This window comes from Vespula vulgaris, chromosome 13 (genome assembly GCF_905475345.1).
Source record: "Vespula vulgaris chromosome 13, iyVesVulg1.1, whole genome shotgun sequence".
In the NCBI taxonomy this organism is placed as follows: domain Eukaryota; kingdom Metazoa; phylum Arthropoda; class Insecta; order Hymenoptera; family Vespidae; genus Vespula; species Vespula vulgaris.
The window spans coordinates 2114220-2136040 of NC_066598.1; the positions used below are offsets into that span (position 1 = coordinate 2114220).

Below are 21821 nucleotides of genomic sequence, written 5' to 3' on the forward strand. Positions count from 1 at the left end.
AATAACATTGGCATCTAGCGTTTGGCCTTTCAAATTCTAATTCTAATTCCAGTGCCTTTCAATCGCTTATAACAGTTGAATCATGACTGTTGTAACGTACAAACGAAGAAATGCGCTTCGTCCTGGGCTGTGTGTGTGTAAAATCAATAATTGATTAATTATTTCAGAAGTTTATAATACATTTGAAAGAAAATCCTTTGGCAAACTTTCGCAGCTATATTCTTTTGTGGGATTTTTTTTTGTAGATGAAGTAGATTTCTCTTTTATCTTTCTAATATATATATATATTAATATTATTATATTGTTGTTGTTGTTGTTATTATTATTATTATTATTATTATTATTATTATTATTATTATTATTATTATACTGTAGTATTGTAAATAATGCGTATTTTACACGTTATGAACACTTTTTACCGAATCGAATGACTAATCTTTCTTCATAATCGTTTGCACTTTTATACTTAACGAGCAAGCAAGCAAGCCTATTTAAAAAAAAGAAAACAGAAAAATAAACAAAAAAAATTAACACATACGTAATATACATGCATATTTACATAAATTCATGAAAAAAATATTAATCCTTAGATGTCAATAATAAAACATGTTGCATGCTTTAATTAATCGATCTACAATATATATGTATCTAATCTCATATACATATACATATATATTTATAGTATACACTATAAATATTTAAAATCAGTATGAACGTGTGTGTGCGCGCGCGCGTTAGTGTGCTTGTGAAGACATGAATGTGCGATCTAACTCGGTCATATTATATTATCTTCTTTTTATATATACATATATATATACACACACATATATATATATAAACAGAATATAAATAATGGATATAAATAGAATAATATTTAATTTAATTATATATCTAACTCGTCTTCCTTTCTTTTTGAAGGAAATTACATACAAATATATAAATATATATATACATACACAGATACATAATAAAATACACACACACACACGCTTACAGAGAATTTAAGTTCGAACTTCCGATGAAATAATATTAAAATATAAATAAATGAAAAATGTGCGTTGTTTTCTACGTTTTACTCGCGTCTCATTATAAAGTATGATAATGAATACAATTTTAATCTACTTGGTCATAAAGATAACATTTATAGTGTCAACGATCATGAAAGTAAAAAAAAGAAACTGTTTGACAATGAATTTTGTTTAGAAACTGATAACAATGATAAGGATGATTTAAAATGTTCAGATGCTCTCGTCGCTGAGAAAATTCTAATCGTCAGTTTAATTCAGTGACTCTCTTGAATGGTAAATTATATTCTGAAATGGACTTCGTTGTTAGTAATGAAAATAATCGAAAAAAGATTACATTGTCTTGGGAAAATGTAACAGTTAGCATAAATGATCAAAAACAAACGTTTCTACAATCTGTTTGGTCTAATATTAGAAGAAAATCGCGTATTAGAAAATTAGAAATATTAAAGCAAGGTAATTGGAATTAGAAATTTTTTCTGTTGTTAATTTTACGATTAATTAACAAATTGTTTTTAAGTTCGTTTAATAATGAATTATTTGCAGTGTCTGGTTATGTGGAAAGTAATAACATGATTGCTATAATGGGACCAAGGTATGTAAGATTAGATTTAGAAAATGAATGTATTTAGATCGTTAATCAATTGTTTTATAATTATAGTGGCGCTGGAAAGACTACTTTGTTAAGTACGATTGCAAAAAAAATTCAACCGAGTTGTGGTAGTATCAAAATTAATGGATTAGATGTTTCTAATATTGTTATGTCACAAATTTCGAGTTACATGGATCAATATAATGAAATATCTATTGATCTTACGCCTAGAGAACATCTTTTGTTTATGGTATATATATGTATATATATGTTTAAACTTTTGTTGATTATCGAAAAAACTAATAATAGAAAAGCTTAGGTTTTTTCTAAATAATTACAGTGTGCATTAAAAATGGATAAAAACACGAGTTATCGTGAAAGAAGTGATAGAACCAATAAACTTTTAAATGAATTTGGATTACATGAATGTAAAAATAACTTAATAACAAAATTGTCAGCTGGCGAAAGGAAACGATTATTTCTAATCTCGGAATTAGTTGCTAGACCTAAAATTATTTTTTTAGATGAGCCTACAACAGGTAATTGACAGTTTAAATATATTACTTAAAATACTGTGATATAATTCAAAACAGAAATAATTAATAATAATTGAATCTTTAACACATACATACGTATGTAACGTACATATATATATATAGATCTTGATAGTCTCACAGCAATGAATGTTGTACAAATGTTAAAATCAATATCAATTAAGGATACTTTGGTCATTTGCACTGTTCATCAGCCAGGAATGGCAGTGTATAATTTATTTACACATATTGTTTTATTAGCTGACGGTAGAAATATTTTTTCTGGGAGTATTAAAGATCTCGAGCCGTTTTTTGAAAGGTATTAATCTTCTTTTCTTAAATAGTAATAATAATAATGTTTATTGGCATTTTTTATTTTAATCAAAATTATTTCAATGAACAAATTGTATATATTATATATATATATTTTTTATATTAGTTTAGGATTCAAATGTCCAGCTGGCATAGATCAATTGGAATACCACATTAGTATTTTATCTCAACATGATTCAATGAAATCGACCGAAGAACAATCTTTAAAAATATCCGAAGCATTTTTACAATCATCTTATTACAAATTACCTGCCTTTAACAGAGATTCCAAAGAAAAGATACAATCGAATTTATGCAAGTAATAAGAATACGTCGATTTTTTTAATTTTAAAACTTCTTCTGTAGAAAGTTCGATTTCTTTTTTTTTTTCTCTCTTTTTATTTTACAGTAAACCAGGACCATTGAAACAACTTTTTTGGTTACTCTGGAGAATTTATAAAAAAAAAAAGAGGACACTTTTTTCTGATAATTTATCATGGATATCTTTTTTGGTAAGAAAAAAAAGAGAAAAAAAAATAGAAAAAAAATTAGATTTTCCATAAAAATTTATCTTTGCTAATTTTCGTTCAATTATTATTATTATTTTTCTTCTCTTTCTTTTTTTTCATGCAGATATCTATGATAGTCGTAAGTGTATTTTTTTATGGTAATAATTCTAATACACAGAAAGGAATGCAAAATGTTAGAGGAGCATTATACCTAATGACGTCTGAAATAATATTTACGGTTGCTTATTCAGTAATATACGAATTACCATCAGATATAATTAATTATCTTCGTGAAACTTCGATCTATGGTCCAGGTGTTTATTACATTGCTACTTTTATTGGATTGGTAACATTATAACAACATTATATTATAATTTTGTATAATTCGTTTATTTTTATAAAAATTTATATATATATATATTTATATATACATATTGAAATTATATTTTCAGATACCAAAATCTATAATAAAATCATTTATATTTACATTGTCAATAATTTTGACATTGCATAATAACATTCATTGGAATGATATTTCATATTATTGTCTTACAACGGCGTTAGGTGCAATTTGTGGTACTGCTTATGGTATGATGATGTCAAGCTGGACACTGAATGTTAATTTAACGTCAATGATTATGGTACCAATCGATATGTTTTTTCTTTTAACTGCTGGTATGTTTTATAATTTGAGGTCAGTCCATGGATTAATAGTAATTAATAATAATATGAGAGATAAATTAAATTGTCTTTGAAAACGTTATTAATTAAAATGAATTTTTTTATTTAGAAGTTTACCAATTTTTTTGGGATATATAAAATATTTGTCAATATTTTATTATATCAACGAATGTCTTTCAATACTCTATTGGTCTCACGTTAATAAAATTGGTAAAAAATTTTTTATCTTAGCTTTTTTTTTTTTTTTTTTTTTTTTTTTTTTTTTTTTTTTTTTTTTTTTTTTTTTTTTTTTTTTAATGAAGGTAATGAAGATTGGAGAAACGTAAACGTAAATATGATGTTTTAGAATGTGAGCCAGACGAAGGATTACCATGTTTAAAAAATGGAACGGAAGTTTTATACGAGTATGGTTATAATGAACTCAACTTTATCTTAGATTTATGTGGAATGATACTCTTAACGATCTTTATGTCTATCGTTGGATACTTTGGAATTAAAAGAAGCAGGAGAATAAGTCTTTTATCTTAAAAAAAAAAGAAAGAAAAACAGACATATTAAAAAAAGTAAGATAACTAGCATTAGCAAAATACGATGTAATTTATTAGAACTAATTTGTTGATTAGGTATGTAAGTGTAACAGTCAAGTTTTACATTAATTTTATTCTTTTTTCTGTATAATTGTTATTATTATTTAATATTATACATAATTCACAAGGATGATATATATATATATATATATATATATATATATATATATATATAATTTCTAATAAACTGGTTCCTTTTGACTTCTATAACGAAATACCAAAAAATTGGCGAAATGACTGAGGAGAAATATTAATAGAAGACCTAATAAATCAATGTAATAATGATCGTTTATGTAACCATATTTATCAAGTACTTCTAACCCAGTAGAGATGCAAGGTATTTCTGGATCTGGTAAGCACTCTAAAGGAAAAAAAAAGAGAATTAGTAAATTAATAATATATTAGAAATAATATAATAGATAATATATTTAAAAAAAAAGTCTGTTTAATATATACCTATATGATCATATTGTCCCCATTGCACCAAAGAAACAGCTTCCAAAGCATAATAAAATATAGACAAATATCTCATCCATGATATTAATGGTAATAAATTTCTAAAGAGATTAGAAAAAATGAAAAACACTATAAATTAAATTAACTTTTTTATTAAAATAATGTAACAAAAACAATAATGACATTAATAATAATAATAGTAACAATAATTGTACTGACCCTATATGTAAAAAGATGCCAGAAAACAAGAGAAATATAAAATCAATTGGTACTGATACCAAAGAAGCTTTATCTATTGAATCAAAGGGTGTTGACATCAAAAGTCCTGTTGAGATTAGAAAGAATAAATTGGCCTTGTTATTTCATTTTTCAAAAAATAAATCTAGATAATATAATTATAGTACGTGTATACCAAAAGCAGAAGAACTAAATGCACATGACACAATTGGTATAACGAAATAAATGAAACCAAATAATCCACCTTTCAGTCCAGTGATAAGATAAATTATTCCAGCATATAAAAATGGTTGAAATATGGTACTTGGAATCTAAACAATTTATAAATTCTAATTATGACTTGGGTAATTTGTCTGAATCGGATTACGTATATTTTTTTTTTCAAATGAATTAATTATTATTATTATTATTATTTTTAATGAATTACCATAATTAGAATTTTACTAATGTAATATGATGTTGGATTATATAAGTTCGCTGCGATATCGTACAAAAGTAACGGCAATTCTCTTGGAAAGATATAAAAACTGTTGTAATTGAATGTAAACGAAGTTTCCACTACGGTCAAGTACATGAGACCTTGAATATTTTGTATACTATTTTGATCAACTTTCTCAGCTACGTTTACGTATGGTAAAGATATAAAAATACCTACAAACTTTCATATTGATATTCTTTAAATTTTAATAGTCATCATATATGATAAAAAATAAAATTGATCTGTAAAATTCATCTCTATTTTTACATTTGTTACTTACCAAATAAATTATAAATCGTAGGAATATAGAAGAGAGATTTCTCTTGTAATCGATGTAAGTTCGCCAAAGAAGCCATTTGATTTGAGTTAATAATCCGATCTTTTTAAAATCATTTTTTGATAGTACATTGTCCGAAAATATTATTGGAAAGTTATCAGCCTCTTTAACATATCCGTGGTAATCTTTAATCAACGATGAAACTTTCTTTGCATAAATTGATTCTTCATATCGATCACAGATCCATTTCACCTGTTTAACAAAAAATGTCCATCTTGTCTTTTTCTTACTTCGTAATCAATACCAATTAATTTTACCTTTTCAGAACTCTTATCCTCATCGTTCTCAGATAATTGGGACACGTAGAACTCAGCATTATTGTAAATTGATGGGCAGTGTAGATTTAAACTAGCAAAAGTAGATCAAATGATATAAAAAAAAAAACAAAAAAAAAGGAAGAAAAATAATAAGATAAATAATATTTTTTTTTTTCAGGATTTACCTATCAAAGAAATTTGTGGCGTCGATTACCGAGCCTTGAAAAGCAACTCGACCGGCAGAAATTAATAAAAGCCAATGAAAAATGTCGAATAAACCTGAAGTTGGTTGATGTATCGAACAGATAACTATTTTACCCCTTTTAGAAACATCATGAAGGGTATTCAATACTGTCATAGCTGTGTAACTGTCAAGACCTGTCGTAGGTTCATCACAAAAGAGAATACTGGGCTCTGTCAATAACTGTTACAAAGAACTTTCTGTTAGAAATGATGTTAATATATTTAGAAAATTTTCAAATTAATTCCGAAGGTTTGCGATTAGCCTTCTTCTTACTTGTACTGCCAAGGACACTCTCTTTTTTTCACCACCAGACAATGCTGACAATTTTGAATTAGCACAATTGATCAATGTCAATTCTGTCAACAGTACAGATATTCTTAACTTTCTTAAACCAGCACGATATCTTCGATCCATCTTCATACATGCCTAATTCAATAAAGGAACAATTCTATAAGCGTTAATCCGATATGTTAATAATTAAATAAGACCTACAAACAGACCATAAATTCCATGTGTTCCTGAACGGTCAATGATTCGATAGCAAGATCCTGTTGAGGTACAAAACCAGATATTTTAATCATTTCTTCCTTGCTAATTGATTTTCCGTTCAATAAAATTTCACCCTCGATTTCGCCTAATAACAATAGTAATAATAATAACAATAATAATAATAGTACAAATGATAATAATAAAGAAAATTGTAGCATTTTTTTTTTATAAGAAATTGTGAGATAAATTATAAAGATATCGAAACCTTTTATTCGTCGGCTCAATGTCGCAAGGAGAGTTGTCTTCCCAGATCCGCTATAAAATACAATTTGGTTTGTTACATTTTTGTAAGACATTTAATTCAAGATTTTTGAAAATTGCTTGATCTTACCTCGGACCCATGATAGCCATCAATGTTCCAGATTGAACAATACCATTTACTATAAAAACATTTTATATATATTGACATAAATTATATTATTACTATTATTATTAATATTAATTAATTATTAAAACTATTAATACCTCCATTCAAAATACGAACATATTCGAATTTGTCTAATCCGAGGAAACTCTTTAAATAATTTTGACTTGTTTTTTTTTTCACGACAAAAGATATATTTTTCCATATTAAATTAAATTTTTTTCCAGGATCTTCTGGTACAACTGGATACTTGATTTCAGTTTGCATCTGCACAAAAGAATATTCATGCTGATGCAAGATTAGAATTATAAATAGTACGAATTATAAATAGATTCACATAAAATTCGTACAATTATGATTCACATAAAATATAGATGTTTCGTAACAATTGATATAGACAGTAAGCAGTATAATAATAATAATAATAAATATCGTACGACACAATTAATAAAAATGTTTAAAAATTCACAGGAATTTGTAGATGGAAACAACCTCGTAAATTGATCTTATGAAGTTATATAAAATACTGGTTCGATATCAATCAATGCTATGTGATGTCTGTAACTATTCTAATGAGGTTTACGTAAGGAAAATAATTTCAATAGGAATGGGCGTTTCTGATAATTGACATGACGACGATGACGAAGATGATAATGATGATGATAATGATAATGAAGAAACATAGACTTACTTGGATGTTCCAATCGTTGAACGAACAACAAAATGTAAAAAATCAATCGATGAGATGCCCTATCCAGTTTTGACTTCTAACTTTTACTTCTTTGAAAAAAAAAAAATAAAAGTTAAAAATACATAAATAAAAAAGAAAGATGAATAAGTTCGACACGTGAAGGTAATATTTCACTAATTTCAATCTCAAAATAAGATCAAGATTCTTATAAAGACATGACGGATCTGCTAAAAGGGTAACCAAAAGCCGAATGCGTTTTTCAAGACACTATATATTTATACATGCATTGCACCGATAGAATCACCTGTTAACTGCACTATTGCAAGAAAAGAGACGAAGGAGAGACTTATATACCTAGCGGGCTTTACAGCGTTGTGCAACGAACTTGCAGCTCTATGATACGTGGAAAATTAATCAGATAGAAAAATAGAAATCAATAGATAGAATGTGTAATTAGTATGTAAATCATTTAACATATATAATCCATGCATAAATTCATTTTATTTCTTAAATGATTTTTCAGATCATTCATTCACTTGCTAATCTATTAAAATTGATGTTTATACAAAAAGGGATTTTAGAAAGTTCCAATTATGATCTAAGTAATCACGGCTAAATTGCCTGAGATTAGATTACAAAAAGAACGTATTAATGGTCTTAATAAAAATGCGTAAAAATATAAATTTTTACGTAAATCAATTTCGAAGGAAAAAGAGTAAGTATCATTATTTAGATTAAATTAGTTATCGATTTGTTGTGATTACACCATAATAGTTAGCGAAGGTGAAACGAAATAATGTTTACGTTTATGTGTCCCCTTCGTTTACGCTATGGAAGATTTTAGTTTGACTCTTTTTTTGTTTCTTTCTCTCTTCCTCTTTCTATCTCTCTTATACTCATACCCATTTTAATCCTCACATTTCTCTCATTTTCACAATAACAAGAAGGAAACAAAGGATGATGTTAATATCGAAGGAGAGTATATATGTACATAATATCGTGTCAAATATAACCGACGTTTAGTTGTACCTTATACATAGTACAGTTTTAATCGTTATCATCGTGTCTCGTATCTCTTATAATTAGAAAATTAGTTATTTCTAAATTTCCTTCGATTTTTTTCTTTTTTATTTATATTTCACTTCTATACGCATATATCTTGCATTTCAATATTGAAATTCATTATTAAAATGAGGGTGAAATAATTGTTTATTTTGCTTTTGTCATTTTTTCTTTTTCTTTTTCGTTTTCATTTTCATTTTCATTTGTTCATCCTTTTTTTATTTCATAGTTTAAGACTTTTTAATACTTTAATCAAAGATATATTTCTAATATATGAAAATATTTATTATTATTATTATTGTTATTATTATCATTAATTTTATCATTAAATGTATATCTCATATATTTAACAATAAGACAAAAACAGAAGGAACTTACTCTCTGGTTATTATTATTATTATTATTATTATTATTATTATTATTATTATTATTATTATTATTATTATTATTATTATTATTATTTTGAATAATTTACTAGTCCTACCATCTCTATCTTTATACCATCATTTCCAGTTATTATTTGACAAAATGGATCCGTCAACGTTACCATCATCATCAGGAAATGCATCAGAAACCAATAATCAGTTTTGGTCGGATGAAGAGGACATGTTTTTATTCATCCTGATAAAGAATCGTTGTGAAATAGTCGAATCTGAATCTAGTGAAGATACGAAGGAACGACTATGGATAGAAATACGAGAATGTTTGAACAATAAATTCAAAACGGATAGAGACATGAACTCTATTAAGGAACGTTGGGAAAAATTGAAGAGTTTGGCGAAACTGGATATTTATACGCTCCTATCGAAGGTTAAATTAGAATAATATATATACAAGTATACACGATACGCGATATATATATATACACATATATATGTATATAATATATGCGTATGTATGTATAAATATATATATTTATTTATCGAAAAGATCATCGAATTTTTGAAAAAAGAAAAAGAAGAAAAAAATCTTTATAAACAAACTTTCAAACTATCTTTTTTTCCGTTAATTTGGAATTATTATTTTCTTTTCTTTTTTTTTCTTTTTTTTTTTTTTAATTACTTTTTTCATTTTTTATTTTCATCTCTTTTATTCAATATCTACTTATATATTTCAGATCAAACAAAAATCACCAAAGAAAACAAGCTATCGTCCATCCCATTTCAATCTGCAAATTTGGAAATTATTAAAGCCTCATAAAAGGAAGCAAGATGAATGCGACGATGCAATGGAGTATTCCGCTTACATGTTGGGTTTTGAAGTTCCCCAAGAAATAGATACATTATTGGATAATTTGATAAGAATAAGCGATATAGTATTCGATCCATATTTTGCCAGTTCTTCTTCTTCTTCTTCTAATTTATCATCAGAAAGAAGTCGTAGTTTAAGCCCGCCAAGAACAGCAACGTCTCCCAGAGTCTATAGATCATCTAGATCTAGATCCGCCCAACCTAGGATTAGTAGTTATATGACGTACAGCGATCTGACACAATTGTCCGACGAGGACAACGAAGAAGGTGCAACTGCGAGAATCGAAGAAAGAAGATCAATGTTAACAGAACTAAGATCGTTAATGTCGACCGATCAAAAATCATCAAAATCGACCGAATCATTGGTAGGAAACAGACAAAGACAATTACCGATGTCCGAATTACCACGAACATTGGAGTCCGATCTACATGATGGTAATAATAATGATAATAATAATAGTAATAATAATAATAGTAATCAAAATTGCAAAATTATAAATTATTATAACAATACCGTCCATTTACATATACCAATTTGCATTTAGATTTTTTTACTCTAGGTTTTTATTTATTTTTTTTTTTTACTGTTGCCTTATATATTTACCAGGATTCTTTTTTCTCTCTTTATTAATATTTTTATTTCTTAATTCTTTGTTCCTTTGCTTCTTCTTTTGCAAGAACAACCGTATCGTCCCACTGATAGACGGCATAGTATACAAGAATCCAATGTAAGAACGAGCAGAAGTAGTAGAGAAAAGATATCGCCGAGGACAACCCAAAAATTTCATCAATCTAACAGTAATAATAATAATAATAATAATAATAATAATAATAATAATAATAATAATAATCCTTCACATTAGCTTCTATTTTTTCATTCTTTCATTTTTATTCTTCCCTGTTCCCTAACATATCATTTTAATTTTATATTCATTTTTTCTTTTTTAAGTATCATCGTTTTATCCTAACGATAAATGGCTAAATTTACGAGAATCTGATATAACTAGAGAAGAACCTGCAGGAGCGGCCGATGTTGTTGAAAGAATAATACCAGGATCAGCATTACCAAGGGCCGAACCACCAAGGAGCGGACCATCAAGAACCGAATCAACTCAACATGGTGGTAATCATAATAATAATAATAATAATCTCTTGGATGTAGTTCTTTTCCACATTTTTATTTTTCTGTTTTTTCTTGCAAGCACAATCCTTACACCAGAAAGATAGAAAGGCTAAAATAAAAGAATCTCATACAAGAACATCCGATGACAGCAGAGAAGAAAGAGCATCTCTGAGAGCAAGATGGACTGAACCCGTTCAACAATCTGCTGGTAATAATAATAATAATAATAATAATAATAATAATAATAATAAGCATAATTAATAATCGCTTAAAAAGTACATAAACATATTTATCGTATACCAATTGGTTCTATCGCATTTTTTTTTTCTTTCCCCATTAATTTTTTTTATTTACGTTTTAATTTTTTCTATTTTCCTTTGCAAGCACAACTCAGACGGATAGGAATACAAGAATCTGATGTAAGAACAACAGATGATAGTATCAAAAAAAGAACATCACATGCATCAACGATGACCGAACCAGTTCATCAATCTGCTGGTAATAATAATAATAATAATAATAATAATAGAAACGATAATAATCGCTTAGAAAGTATATACGCATATTTTTCGTATATCCTATTGTTTTTTCAAGCTCATTTCTATTTTTCTTTCTTCTTATTTTCATTATGTATTATCATCCTATTTTATCATTTTCAATCTTCTAATTTTTCTTACAAGCACAACCGTTTCATCCCAGCGAGAAACGGGTTAAAATAAAAGAATCTGATATATTATCGGGTGATGATAGAGCAGGGAAAAAACCAACAGTACGTTGGAGTGATCCAATTCATCGATCTACTGGTAATAATAATAATAACAGTAATAGTAATATTAATAATCGCTTAGAAAATACTGAAACACGTTTCTCGTATACCGATTGGTTCTGCCACATTTGTTTCTTTCCTCTTTCATTTTTCTTTTACTTTGTTTCCTTACACATTGTTATTTTTTTGTTACATTTTTATTTTTTACGTTTTTATTTTTCTATCTTCTTTTTTTGTTTTTTGCAAGAATCATCATCTCATTCCAACATTACATGGATTCAATCAGAAGAAAATATAGCAATGATCGATGATACTGACGAAGAAAGGCCAACGCAATCACAATCAAGGACAGAACCAACTCATCAATCTGGTGGTGGTAATAATAATAATAATAATAATAATAATAATAATAATAATAATAATAATCTCTTTTTATATTCTTTCATTTTTATTTTACCTTTGCTCTTTTATACATTTTCATTCTTTTTTTTTCTTTTTTTTTACATTTCAATTTTCTATTTATTTATTTATTTATTCATAAATTAATTAATTCATCTTTTTCTTTTTCTTTTTCTCATAAGCACAATGGTTTCATCCAAGCGATAAGTGGACGAAATTAAAAGAATCTCAGGCAAGACCGAGGGATGGTGGTGACGAAGAAAGAATAACGCAGACGCTATCAAAGAAAGAACCAAGTGACCGTCAATCTGGTAATAATAATAATAATAATAATAATAATAATAATAATAATAATAATAATAATAATAATAATAATAATAATTGTCTGGATATTGCATTTTATTCTATTTTTATCTATTTTTGCGTTCGTTTAATAATAATCAATACGTAGGCTCGTTTTTATTTTTTTTATTTTTTTATTTTCGATGACCGTTTTTTATTTTTTTTGTATTCTTTTATTTTTATTTTCCCGTGTTCCCCTATACATCTTCGTTCTTTCCTTTTTAACATATTGATTTTCTATTTCTTCTTTTTTATTTTTTCAGTACGTATCTTCGAACCCAGCGAAAGATGGATTAGATTAAGAGATTCTTTTATGAAGCAAAGGCACTCTTCTGGATCAGATGAAGGCAGAGAATTAAGACCATCGTCGGAAGCACCGAAGATCAAACCGATCGTATCCAGTGCACGTAATAATAATTATAATTATTATTATAATTGTTGAAGTACACACATACATACATTTTTCGTACATATGATTATTTTTGCACGTTTGTATTTTCTTTTTTTTTTCTTTGACTTATTTTTTATTTTTATTACTTCCTTGTTTTCTTATGTATTTCCAAACGTTCTTATATTTTTATTCTTCTATTTTTTCTTCCAAGCACGACCCATTCCATTCAGCGATAAACGGTTTAAAGCACAAGAATCTGATATAAGAACGAGTGATGAAAACGAAATAAGGCGGGCGCAAAGAGCACGTTGGAAAGAACCAATTCAATCATCTGGTGATAGTAATAATAATAATAATAATTTTAATAGTAATAGTAATAATAATAATTTTAATTAATCCAATTCCTATATCAATTTTTTGATTGGCATTGATTTTTATCTTTGTCTTCTCTTTTTATTTCTCTTTTTAATTTTTTTGTTACAGTTCTCATTCTTCTATTTTTTTTTCTTTTTTTTTTTTTTTTTAAGTACGATCACTTTATCGCAGTGAAAGATGGATTAGAATAACAGAATCTGATAAATCAACGAGCGATGATAGTGGAGAAGAAAGAAAAACCCACACCATACGGAGGAACGAACCATTACATCAATCTGATGGTAATAATAATAATCATAATAATAGCTTAGAAAATATATAAAAAGATTTTTGGTATACCGATTATTCTCTCTTCTATTTATTTTATTAGTCTCTTTCATTTATTTTGTGATTTCTATTTTCTTTGTACCTTTACATATTTTTATACATTCCATTTTTCCTATCTTTCTTTTTAAGTACCATCGTTCTATCCAGCCGATAAATGGATTAAATTAAAAGATTCTGTTACAAGAGGAGAAGATTCTTCAGGATCTGGCGATGATGCCAGAGAAGTAAGAGCACCATCGCAATCAAGAATTGATTCAGTCCTGCATGGTGGTAATAATAATAATAATATAATAATGTTTAAAAATTACTAATTCCTATAATAATTGATTGTCTATATTTATTTCTTCTTTTTTATTTATTCGTTTTTTTAATTTTTCTTTGTCCTCTTATTTTTTACTTCTTACTTTTTCATTCTTGTTTTTGTTCCTTTCCTTTTTTTTTTTACGTAAAACCGTTTCATTCAACAGATAGATGGATTAGATTGAGAGAATCAGATGTAATGGTAGGAGATTCTTCAGGATCGAGCGATGAAGCCAGAGAAATAAAAGCACCACCAAAACCACCGAGAATCGATCCATCCCTACATGGTGGTAATAATAATATAATATAATACTAGTAACAATAATCATTTAGAAAATAAATGCAATTTCTATACCGATTCCTTTCACACGTTTGTTACTAGTTTTATTCTTTTTTAATCTTTGTTCCTAGATATATTTCTTCTTCTTTATTTCTTACTTCATAATTTTTCAATCTTGTTTTCTGCTTTCTCTTTTTATTTTCTAGTAAAACCGTTTCATCCAACCGATAGATGGATTAGATTGAAAGAATCTGAGGTAATGGTAGGAGATTCTTCAGAATCGAGCGACGAAGCTAGAGAAGTAGGAGCATCATCGGAACCACCGAGAATCGATCCAGCCTTGCATGGTGGTAATCATAATTAACAAAATGATATAATATTAAGAATAACAATCGTTTAGAAAATATATACAATTTATATACTAATTGTTTTTACTCCTTTTTTTCTATTTTTATTCTTTTTCATTCTTTTATCTTTATTTTTTTTTATTTCCTTATATATTTTCTTCTTTTTCTTAATTTTTCAATTTTGTTTTTCTTCCTTCTTTTTTTATTTTTTAGTAAGACCGTTTCATCCAACCGATAGATGGTTTAGATTGAGAGAATCTAATGTAATGGTAGGAGATTCTTCAGGATCGAGCGACGAACCTATCAGAGAAGTAGGAGCATCGTCGGAACCACCGAGAATCGATCCAGCCCTGCATGGTGGTAATAATAATAATGATAATAATATAATATTAAGAATAATAATCGTTTAGAAAATACATACAATTTATATACTAATTGTTTTCACATCTTCGTTTCTATCTTTTTCTTTTTTCTTTCATTTTATCTGTATTTTTCTTTATTTCCTTATATATTTTCTTCTTTTTCTTAATTTTTCAATTTTGCTTTTCTTTCATTTTTTATTTTTTAGTAAGACCGTTTCATCCAACCGATAGATGGATAAGATTAAGAGAAACTGATGTAATGGTAGGAGATTCTTCAGGATCAAGCGACGAACCTGTCGGAGAAAGAAGACCAACGAGAATAGACCCAGCTCTCCATGGTGGTAATTATAATAATAATAATGATGATGATGATTGTTTAGAAAATACATACACATAATTTCTACACCGATTATTTTCCTATCTTTGTATCCATTTTTTTTTTAATTTTTTATCTTTATTTTTTTTTTGTTTCCTGATATATTTTTTCAATCTCATTTTTCTTCTTTCTCTTTTTATTTTTAAGTAAAACCGTTTCATCCAACCGATAGATGGATTAGATTAAGAGAAACTGATGTAATGGTAGGAGATTCTTCAGGATCGAGTGATGAACCTGTCAGAGAAGTAAGAGCATTATCGGAACCACCGAGAACCGATCCATATTTAGATGGTAATAATAATAATAATAATAATAATCAATTAAAAAACGTATAAACATACATACTCTTTATATCGATTATACTTCATCACTTGCAATTTCTATTTTTTTTTCTTTTTTTATTTGTATATTCCTTCCTTTCCTTATACATTTTTTTCCTTCAAATTTTTGTTACAATTTTTATATCTCTATTCTGTCTTTTTTTTCTTTCTTTCTTTTTTTTGCAAGTACAACCATTAAATCCCAACGATAATTGGACTAGATATAAAGAATCTGTAAGAACGGGTGATGATAATTCCAGAGAAAGAACGATGCCCACCCCACCAAGAGTCGAAACTATTTATCAGTCTAATGGTAATAACTAATAACTAATAATTAATAATGATAATAATTTTTTCTTTCATTTTTATATTCCTCTTTTTCGCTCCTATATTTTTTTTCTTTTCTATTCATTATTATTATTTATATAATTTATTTTTCTCTTTACATAGATCCACGCCATTCCGAAGCATGGATTACGATAAAAGCACCTGATGGAACAATAGAAGCAATTCCTATGGGTTCGGCTGATATGTCCGAAGAAGAATCACCACAGAGCAATTTACCAACTCAAGCTCATGGTAATAATAATAACAATTATTATTATAATTATAATCGCTCACAAAGTATATGTACAGGTGTTCTTTCACCTTTGGTTCTATCCTTTTTTTCTTGGTAACTTTTATATATACATTTCTTTCTCTCAGTTTTATTTATTTCATTGTATCCTTTTTTATTTTTTAAGTACAACCGTATTATCCGGAGTCATGGCTTAGAATAAGAGATTCTGTTATGAGAGAAAGAGGAAGTCCTGTGAGAATAGTCGATAGTAACATCGAAGAAAGAGCATCAGCACCCTTACCAAACCCACCTCGTGGTAATAATAATAATAATAATAATAATCCTTTAGTACATACATACACCCATGCATTTCTCCTATATTGTTTTTCCACGTTTGTTTCTATTTCTTAATTTCTTTTTTTACCTTTCTTTATTTTTATATTAATTTTCTTTTCATTTCATTTTCTCTTTCAAATACAACCGTATTACCCAGAATCTTGGTTTAGAGTAAGAGAGAGAACTATAGCAGAAACAAATATTCGTGCAAGACCGGCCGATAGTAACATCGAAGTAAGACCATCAGTAAGGACTTTGCCAAGCCAATCTCATGGTAACATTAATAATTCCTTTACAAAATACTCTTATGCGTTTCTCTTATACCTATTGTTCTTTCACGTTTCTTCCATTTTATTCTTTTCTTTGTTTCTTTTTATATTTACTTTTTTATTTCTACTTTTTTCTTTTCACTTTCAAGTACAATCGTATTACCCGATACCACAAGCTAGAGTAAGAGAGCCTATTATAATGGAAACGGATATTCCTATGAGACCGGCCGATAGTGACATCCAAGTAAGACCATCAGCGAGGACTTTGCCAAGCCGACCTTATGGTAATTTAATGATTCCTTTACGAATTACATGCATATACTCATACGTTTCTCTTATACCGATTATTTTTTTACATTTATTTTTTTGTCTTATTTTTTCTTCCTTTATTTTTATATTTACTTTTTTATTTCTATTTCTTTTTCATGTCAAGTACAACCATGTTACTCGGAACCACAAATTATAGTCACCGAGCCTATTATAACGGAAACAGATATTCCTATGAGACCGGCCGATAGTGATATCCAAGTAAGACCATCAGCAAGGACTTTGCCAAGCCGACCTTATGGTAATTTGATGATTCCTTTACAAAGTACATACATATATTCATACATAAATTGTTCTTTCACTTTTATTTTTTTCTCTTATTTCTTCTTCCTTTATTTTTATATTTACTCTTTTATTTCTATTTCTTTGTCACGTTCAAGTACAATCATATTATCCGGAACCTCGGGCTAGAACAAGAGAGTCTATTATAATGGAAACAAACAATCCTGTGAGATCGGCCGATAGTGACATCGAAGTACGGCCATTAGCAAGAACTTTACCAAGCCGACCTCATGGTAATATTAATGATTCCTTTACGAAATACATGCATATATTCATACATCGATTGTTCTTTCACGTTAATTTTTTTCTCTTATTTTTTCTTCCTTTATTTTTATATTTACTTTTTTATTTCTATTTCTTTTTTTCACGTTCAAGTACAACCATATTACCCGGAACCACGGGCTAGAACAAGAGAGTCTATTACGAGGGAAAGAGTTCCTATGAGAACGGCCAGTAGTGAAGTTGAAATAAGACCACCGAGAACCTTACCAAGCCGACCTCGTGGTAATAATAATTCCTTTAAAAAACATACATACATACATACGTACATTCATACATGCACACAAACATTTATTTCTCTTATACCAATTGTTCTTTCACGCTTGTTCTATTTTTATCTTTTTGTTTTTCTTCTTTTCTTTCTTCTTATATTTACTTTTTCATTTCTTTCTTTTTTCTTTTCTCTTTCAAGTACTACCGCATTACGAGGAATCGTGGGTTGGAATAAGAGAACCTTTTACGAGGGAAAGAAATATTCCTATGAGATCATCCGTAAGTGACCCCGACATAAGATCATCATCGAGCAGCTTGTCAACTCCGCATCGTGGTAATAATAATGATAATTGTAACTTACAAAATAAATAAGTAAGTACGTATACCACGTTTACGGAGAAGAGAGATAAAGATGTAAAGATATGGAAATAGAGAAATAGAGAGATAGAGAGATAGGAAAGAATAGAGATGGAAATAGAGATAGAGATAGAAATAGAAAGAGAGAAAAAACGACCAGGAACATTTCCTTTGGTTCGATCTGATCACGTATAACGGAACGTCGAATATTTTGACTCGTTCCCCTCCACGTCGACACAAATCTATTCTTATTTACGATGAGTTTATATATATATATATAGAAAGAGATTTTATCTCCATGTCGAGGGCACCCAAGGATACAATGATGGTGATGATGATGATAATAATAATAATAGTAGTAGTAGTAATAATAATAACAACACAACCGTACACTATACTATTCCGAATAACGCGTTCGATGACACCATCTATTTATTCCCCCACTTTGTTAGTCTCTCTGAAACTGTACGAATACCTGGCATCATTCTCTTCGCGTACGACGCAGTGTACGTACATACGTACGTGCAATATACGCACATTTCTCGTATATCGATATTCTATTTGTTGTTCCATATCTGTTTCCGTTTCTTTTTTTATTTATTTTGTTTTTCTTTAAGTACTACCCGCTTACGCGAACAGACGTGTTGTTAATGTAAGAGAACCTGATAGAAGGGAAGGATTATCTATGAGATCAACTGGTGTTCCCACTGAATCGAGATCGTTAATGAGATCTGAAGCAGACCAACATGATGGTAATAATAATATTATAATAATAATAGTAATATTAATAGTAATATTAATAATAATATTAATAATAATTACTTGCAAAGCGTCCGTACGTACAGACATACGCATATATTATATCGTATATTGTTACTTCATATTTGTTTTTAATTTTTCTTAATTTTTTTCTCTTTTTTTTCTTCTTTCTTTCTTTTTTTGTTGGTATTTTCTTTTTTTTCTTTTTCGTTTATTTTCTTTGTTCCTTAGTATATCTTAGTAGATTAAGGGAAACCATTATAGAAGAAGAGGATTATTATCGTTTATCGGAACAATATACACCGGAAGAAAGTATAAGAAGATTACAAATTTTGAGAATCAGGGAAAGAGAACTATTTATCCGAGAAAGTCAATATCTGGAAGAACAAATTCGTATGCAACGATTGGAAAGCAATCTCGAAACGGCACAAATGCGTAAACGAATTGCTTTGAGCGAATATAAATTGGCGGAATTGAAGGAGATAATGCTCGAGTTGAATATAAACGATCCCAGAAGGTTAATTCTTTTTTTTTTTCTTTATTTTTATTCTTGAGAGCAGTGTAACGATATGAAAATGAAAGTACGTGCTATTTTATATACATATATATATATATATATATAATATGTAAACAATATACATATATATATATATGCATCACGATTAGAATATATATATATATATATATACACACACACATGTTTATGGATTAACCAGAATAAGAATGATATATAGATTTTTTACTCATATAGATATTTGTCGGTATATTCAGCGCCGCCTTCGGCCATTTTTCGAACTAATCGCTATAAAGTAATGAAAATTTTTCCCGCAAGGTTCCTTTTCATTAAAATCGAATTGTTCGAAGGAATATTCGATAGTGCGTATAAGAACTGGTACGTGTTAAGATAAGTCAGACGTAGTATTTTTCCGGTATTATTTTAAAGGTAACGATATTGTTAAATATGCAACGAATCGGTACTACATTTTCACGGAATATTTCTGCTTTCAGGTATATAAAAAATATTTCTTAAATAATGTCTACTGATATAATTGAATAGGTTTTAATAATTTTTCTAAACAGTTTCAAAAGAAAATTTTCTTTCTCTTTTTCATTAACATGTATATATCTATAATCTTTGAAACCTTTATTTTTAAAATAATTTCAAACATTTCCTTAGTTTCTTATTTCCTTCGACGTAAACGATATGATTGCGTTTTTTAATGAAATATTATGTAATGTATATACATAGAAGGAGAAAATTCAATTTAACCTTAAATATGTTTGTCACATTATAATCTATATTTAGAAATATGTTTACTGTCAAATGTTTGTTTGTGACTAATCTATATTTAGGAATGTGTTTACTCAAACGTATATTCATGCTTCTACTCTTCTATTTAAATAATTTCGGATCTAATTTGAGATTGAATTTGATCTAACTATAGATTTATAATCTATTTTTAGCATTGTAGTAATAATATTTACTCATTCTTCTACGTTGTTTTTATTTTTGTCTTGATGACACTTCTGATTATTGCATCATAGTTATACCTGATAAACAATTGATTTGGATTTGATTCAATTATTAAATAATTATAGTAGGTTCATATTCTTTCGGGTCATTAGATAAATTTTCAGAAGAATGTACAGAATATTTAATTCTAGTCAAGCGAGAATGACTGGTCAATCTGGTTCTGGTTCAAATAGAGGTGGCAGAGCTGGTGCTATCCGTGAAGCTGGAGGAGCTTTTGGACAAATGGAAATTGCTCATGAAGATCAATACTTTTATAATCAGGTCTGTTAAATAATGGGAGTTATATCTGATTTGTTCTCAAAAAAATTTGAATATTGTATTGCGATAGATGTTTGCCAGATTTATATATTTCCAAAAAAAAAAAAAAAATATTTTTACTGTTTCTCCCTACTTTAGCAAAAGGAACAGATAAGAAAATTGAGAGAAGGTATTCGCGACGAAATTGCTTTTCATGAGGAACAGATCCGGCGCCATCAAGAAGCTATAGAACGTCATAACGCGAGGATGGCTGAAATGCGTACTACAGAACATTAAATATATTATCCATCTATGTCTACAAGCTTTATAAAGGAATACAGCTGATATTTCATCATGTATAAATGATGAAAGGTTATAGTAGGGTTGTTAGAACAGTCACCCTTTTTTTCTTTTTTTATGCCAGATTCAATTGTTTTTATTAATTATTTTTAATGAACTTGGCTTTATCAATAATTATTGAAAATTAAAAGAACTGATCTCAGTAATATGTTACCAATAGTTAACAGATTTGTCTCAAAAAATTGCTACATTTAATAGATTTGTATATATTTTCAAATAATGCATTAATATATTCAATTTTTAACCAATGATGTAACAAATAATGTAACGGAGACAGTAATTATTCGAAATAAAAGCCATTATAACGCAAAATGTTTCTAAATATTTGAAATTTATCAAAAATACAAAACAATTGTTAAATCGATATGGTAAATGTCATTTGTTCTGAAAGGTTAGCAAGTTCAAAGTTAATAATAATCGAATATAGATTTCTTTGA

At 28.0% G+C, this 21821-nt stretch overlaps 3 protein-coding genes and 1 long non-coding RNA gene across 18 annotated transcripts; 2 read left to right on the top strand and 2 right to left on the bottom strand.

Annotated features, from left to right (window-relative positions):
- Positions 1–444: 444 nt before the first annotated feature.
- LOC127068357 (protein brown-like) lies at positions 445–4435 on the top strand. 4 transcript variants are annotated; one of them, XM_051004431.1, is made up of 11 exons: positions 445–1481; positions 1572–1620; positions 1687–1867; positions 1958–2156; positions 2277–2469; positions 2590–2781; positions 2872–2974; positions 3096–3317; positions 3424–3665; positions 3762–3862; positions 3999–4435. In XM_051004431.1, the coding sequence occupies exons 1-11, from the start codon at positions 1319–1321 to the stop codon at positions 4178–4180; spliced, it is 1827 nt and encodes a 608-aa protein (XP_050860388.1). In that variant the 5' UTR covers positions 445–1318; the 3' UTR covers positions 4181–4435. The 4 variants fall into 4 exon arrangements, with proteins under 4 accessions (XP_050860388.1, XP_050860391.1, XP_050860389.1 ...); XM_051004434.1 differs by having other exon boundaries at positions 3096–3285; positions 3536–3665; XM_051004432.1 differs by having other exon boundaries at positions 3150–3317.
- On the bottom strand, positions 4419–8260 carry LOC127068356 (protein scarlet-like). Of its 3 annotated transcripts, none has more exons than XM_051004427.1 (14): positions 7853–8260; positions 7263–7428; positions 7129–7177; positions 7003–7052; positions 6749–6882; positions 6522–6674; positions 6190–6428; positions 6005–6095; positions 5691–5939; positions 5360–5590; positions 5108–5243; positions 4915–5020; positions 4696–4796; positions 4419–4600 (listed from the first exon to the last, which is right to left on the bottom strand). In XM_051004427.1, exons 2-14 carry the CDS (start codon positions 7426–7428, stop codon positions 4419–4421), a joined length of 1887 nt encoding a protein of 628 aa, XP_050860384.1. In that variant the 5' UTR covers positions 7853–8260. The 3 variants fall into 3 exon arrangements, with proteins under 3 accessions (XP_050860384.1, XP_050860385.1, XP_050860387.1); XM_051004428.1 differs by having other exon boundaries at positions 7512–8260; XM_051004430.1 differs by lacking the exon at positions 7853–8260 and having other exon boundaries at positions 7263–7558.
- Positions 8261–8417: 157 nt separating this feature from the next.
- LOC127068344 (uncharacterized) lies at positions 8418–21696 on the top strand. 10 transcript variants are annotated; one of them, XM_051004380.1, is made up of 32 exons: positions 8418–8567; positions 9428–9724; positions 10032–10599; positions 10843–10962; positions 11114–11287; positions 11367–11495; positions 11672–11785; positions 11968–12090; positions 12301–12429; positions 12635–12763; positions 13058–13201; positions 13397–13525; positions 13713–13841; positions 14017–14157; positions 14355–14477; positions 14674–14817; positions 15028–15174; positions 15383–15517; positions 15700–15843; positions 16060–16185; positions 16323–16451; positions 16616–16747; positions 16925–17041; positions 17186–17320; positions 17470–17604; positions 17744–17878; positions 18021–18149; positions 18337–18471; positions 19112–19246; positions 19485–19770; positions 20919–21048; positions 21184–21696. In XM_051004380.1, exons 2-32 carry the CDS (start codon positions 9443–9445, stop codon positions 21319–21321), a joined length of 4866 nt encoding a protein of 1621 aa, XP_050860337.1. In that variant the 5' UTR covers positions 8418–8567; positions 9428–9442; the 3' UTR covers positions 21322–21696. The 10 variants fall into 10 exon arrangements, with proteins under 10 accessions (XP_050860337.1, XP_050860341.1, XP_050860334.1 ...); XM_051004377.1 differs by lacking the exon at positions 8418–8567 and adding an exon at positions 9168–9298 and having other exon boundaries at positions 20961–21048; XM_051004374.1 differs by lacking the exon at positions 8418–8567 and adding an exon at positions 9169–9298.
- LOC127068365 (uncharacterized) lies at positions 14060–19152 on the bottom strand. The gene is made up of 7 exons (XR_007782907.1): positions 18886–19152; positions 15898–16104; positions 15568–15786; positions 15236–15469; positions 14626–15164; positions 14292–14467; positions 14060–14147 (listed from the first exon to the last, which is right to left on the bottom strand). It is a non-coding gene; the product is annotated as an uncharacterized LOC127068365 (long non-coding RNA).
- Positions 21697–21821: the final 125 nt, after the last annotated feature.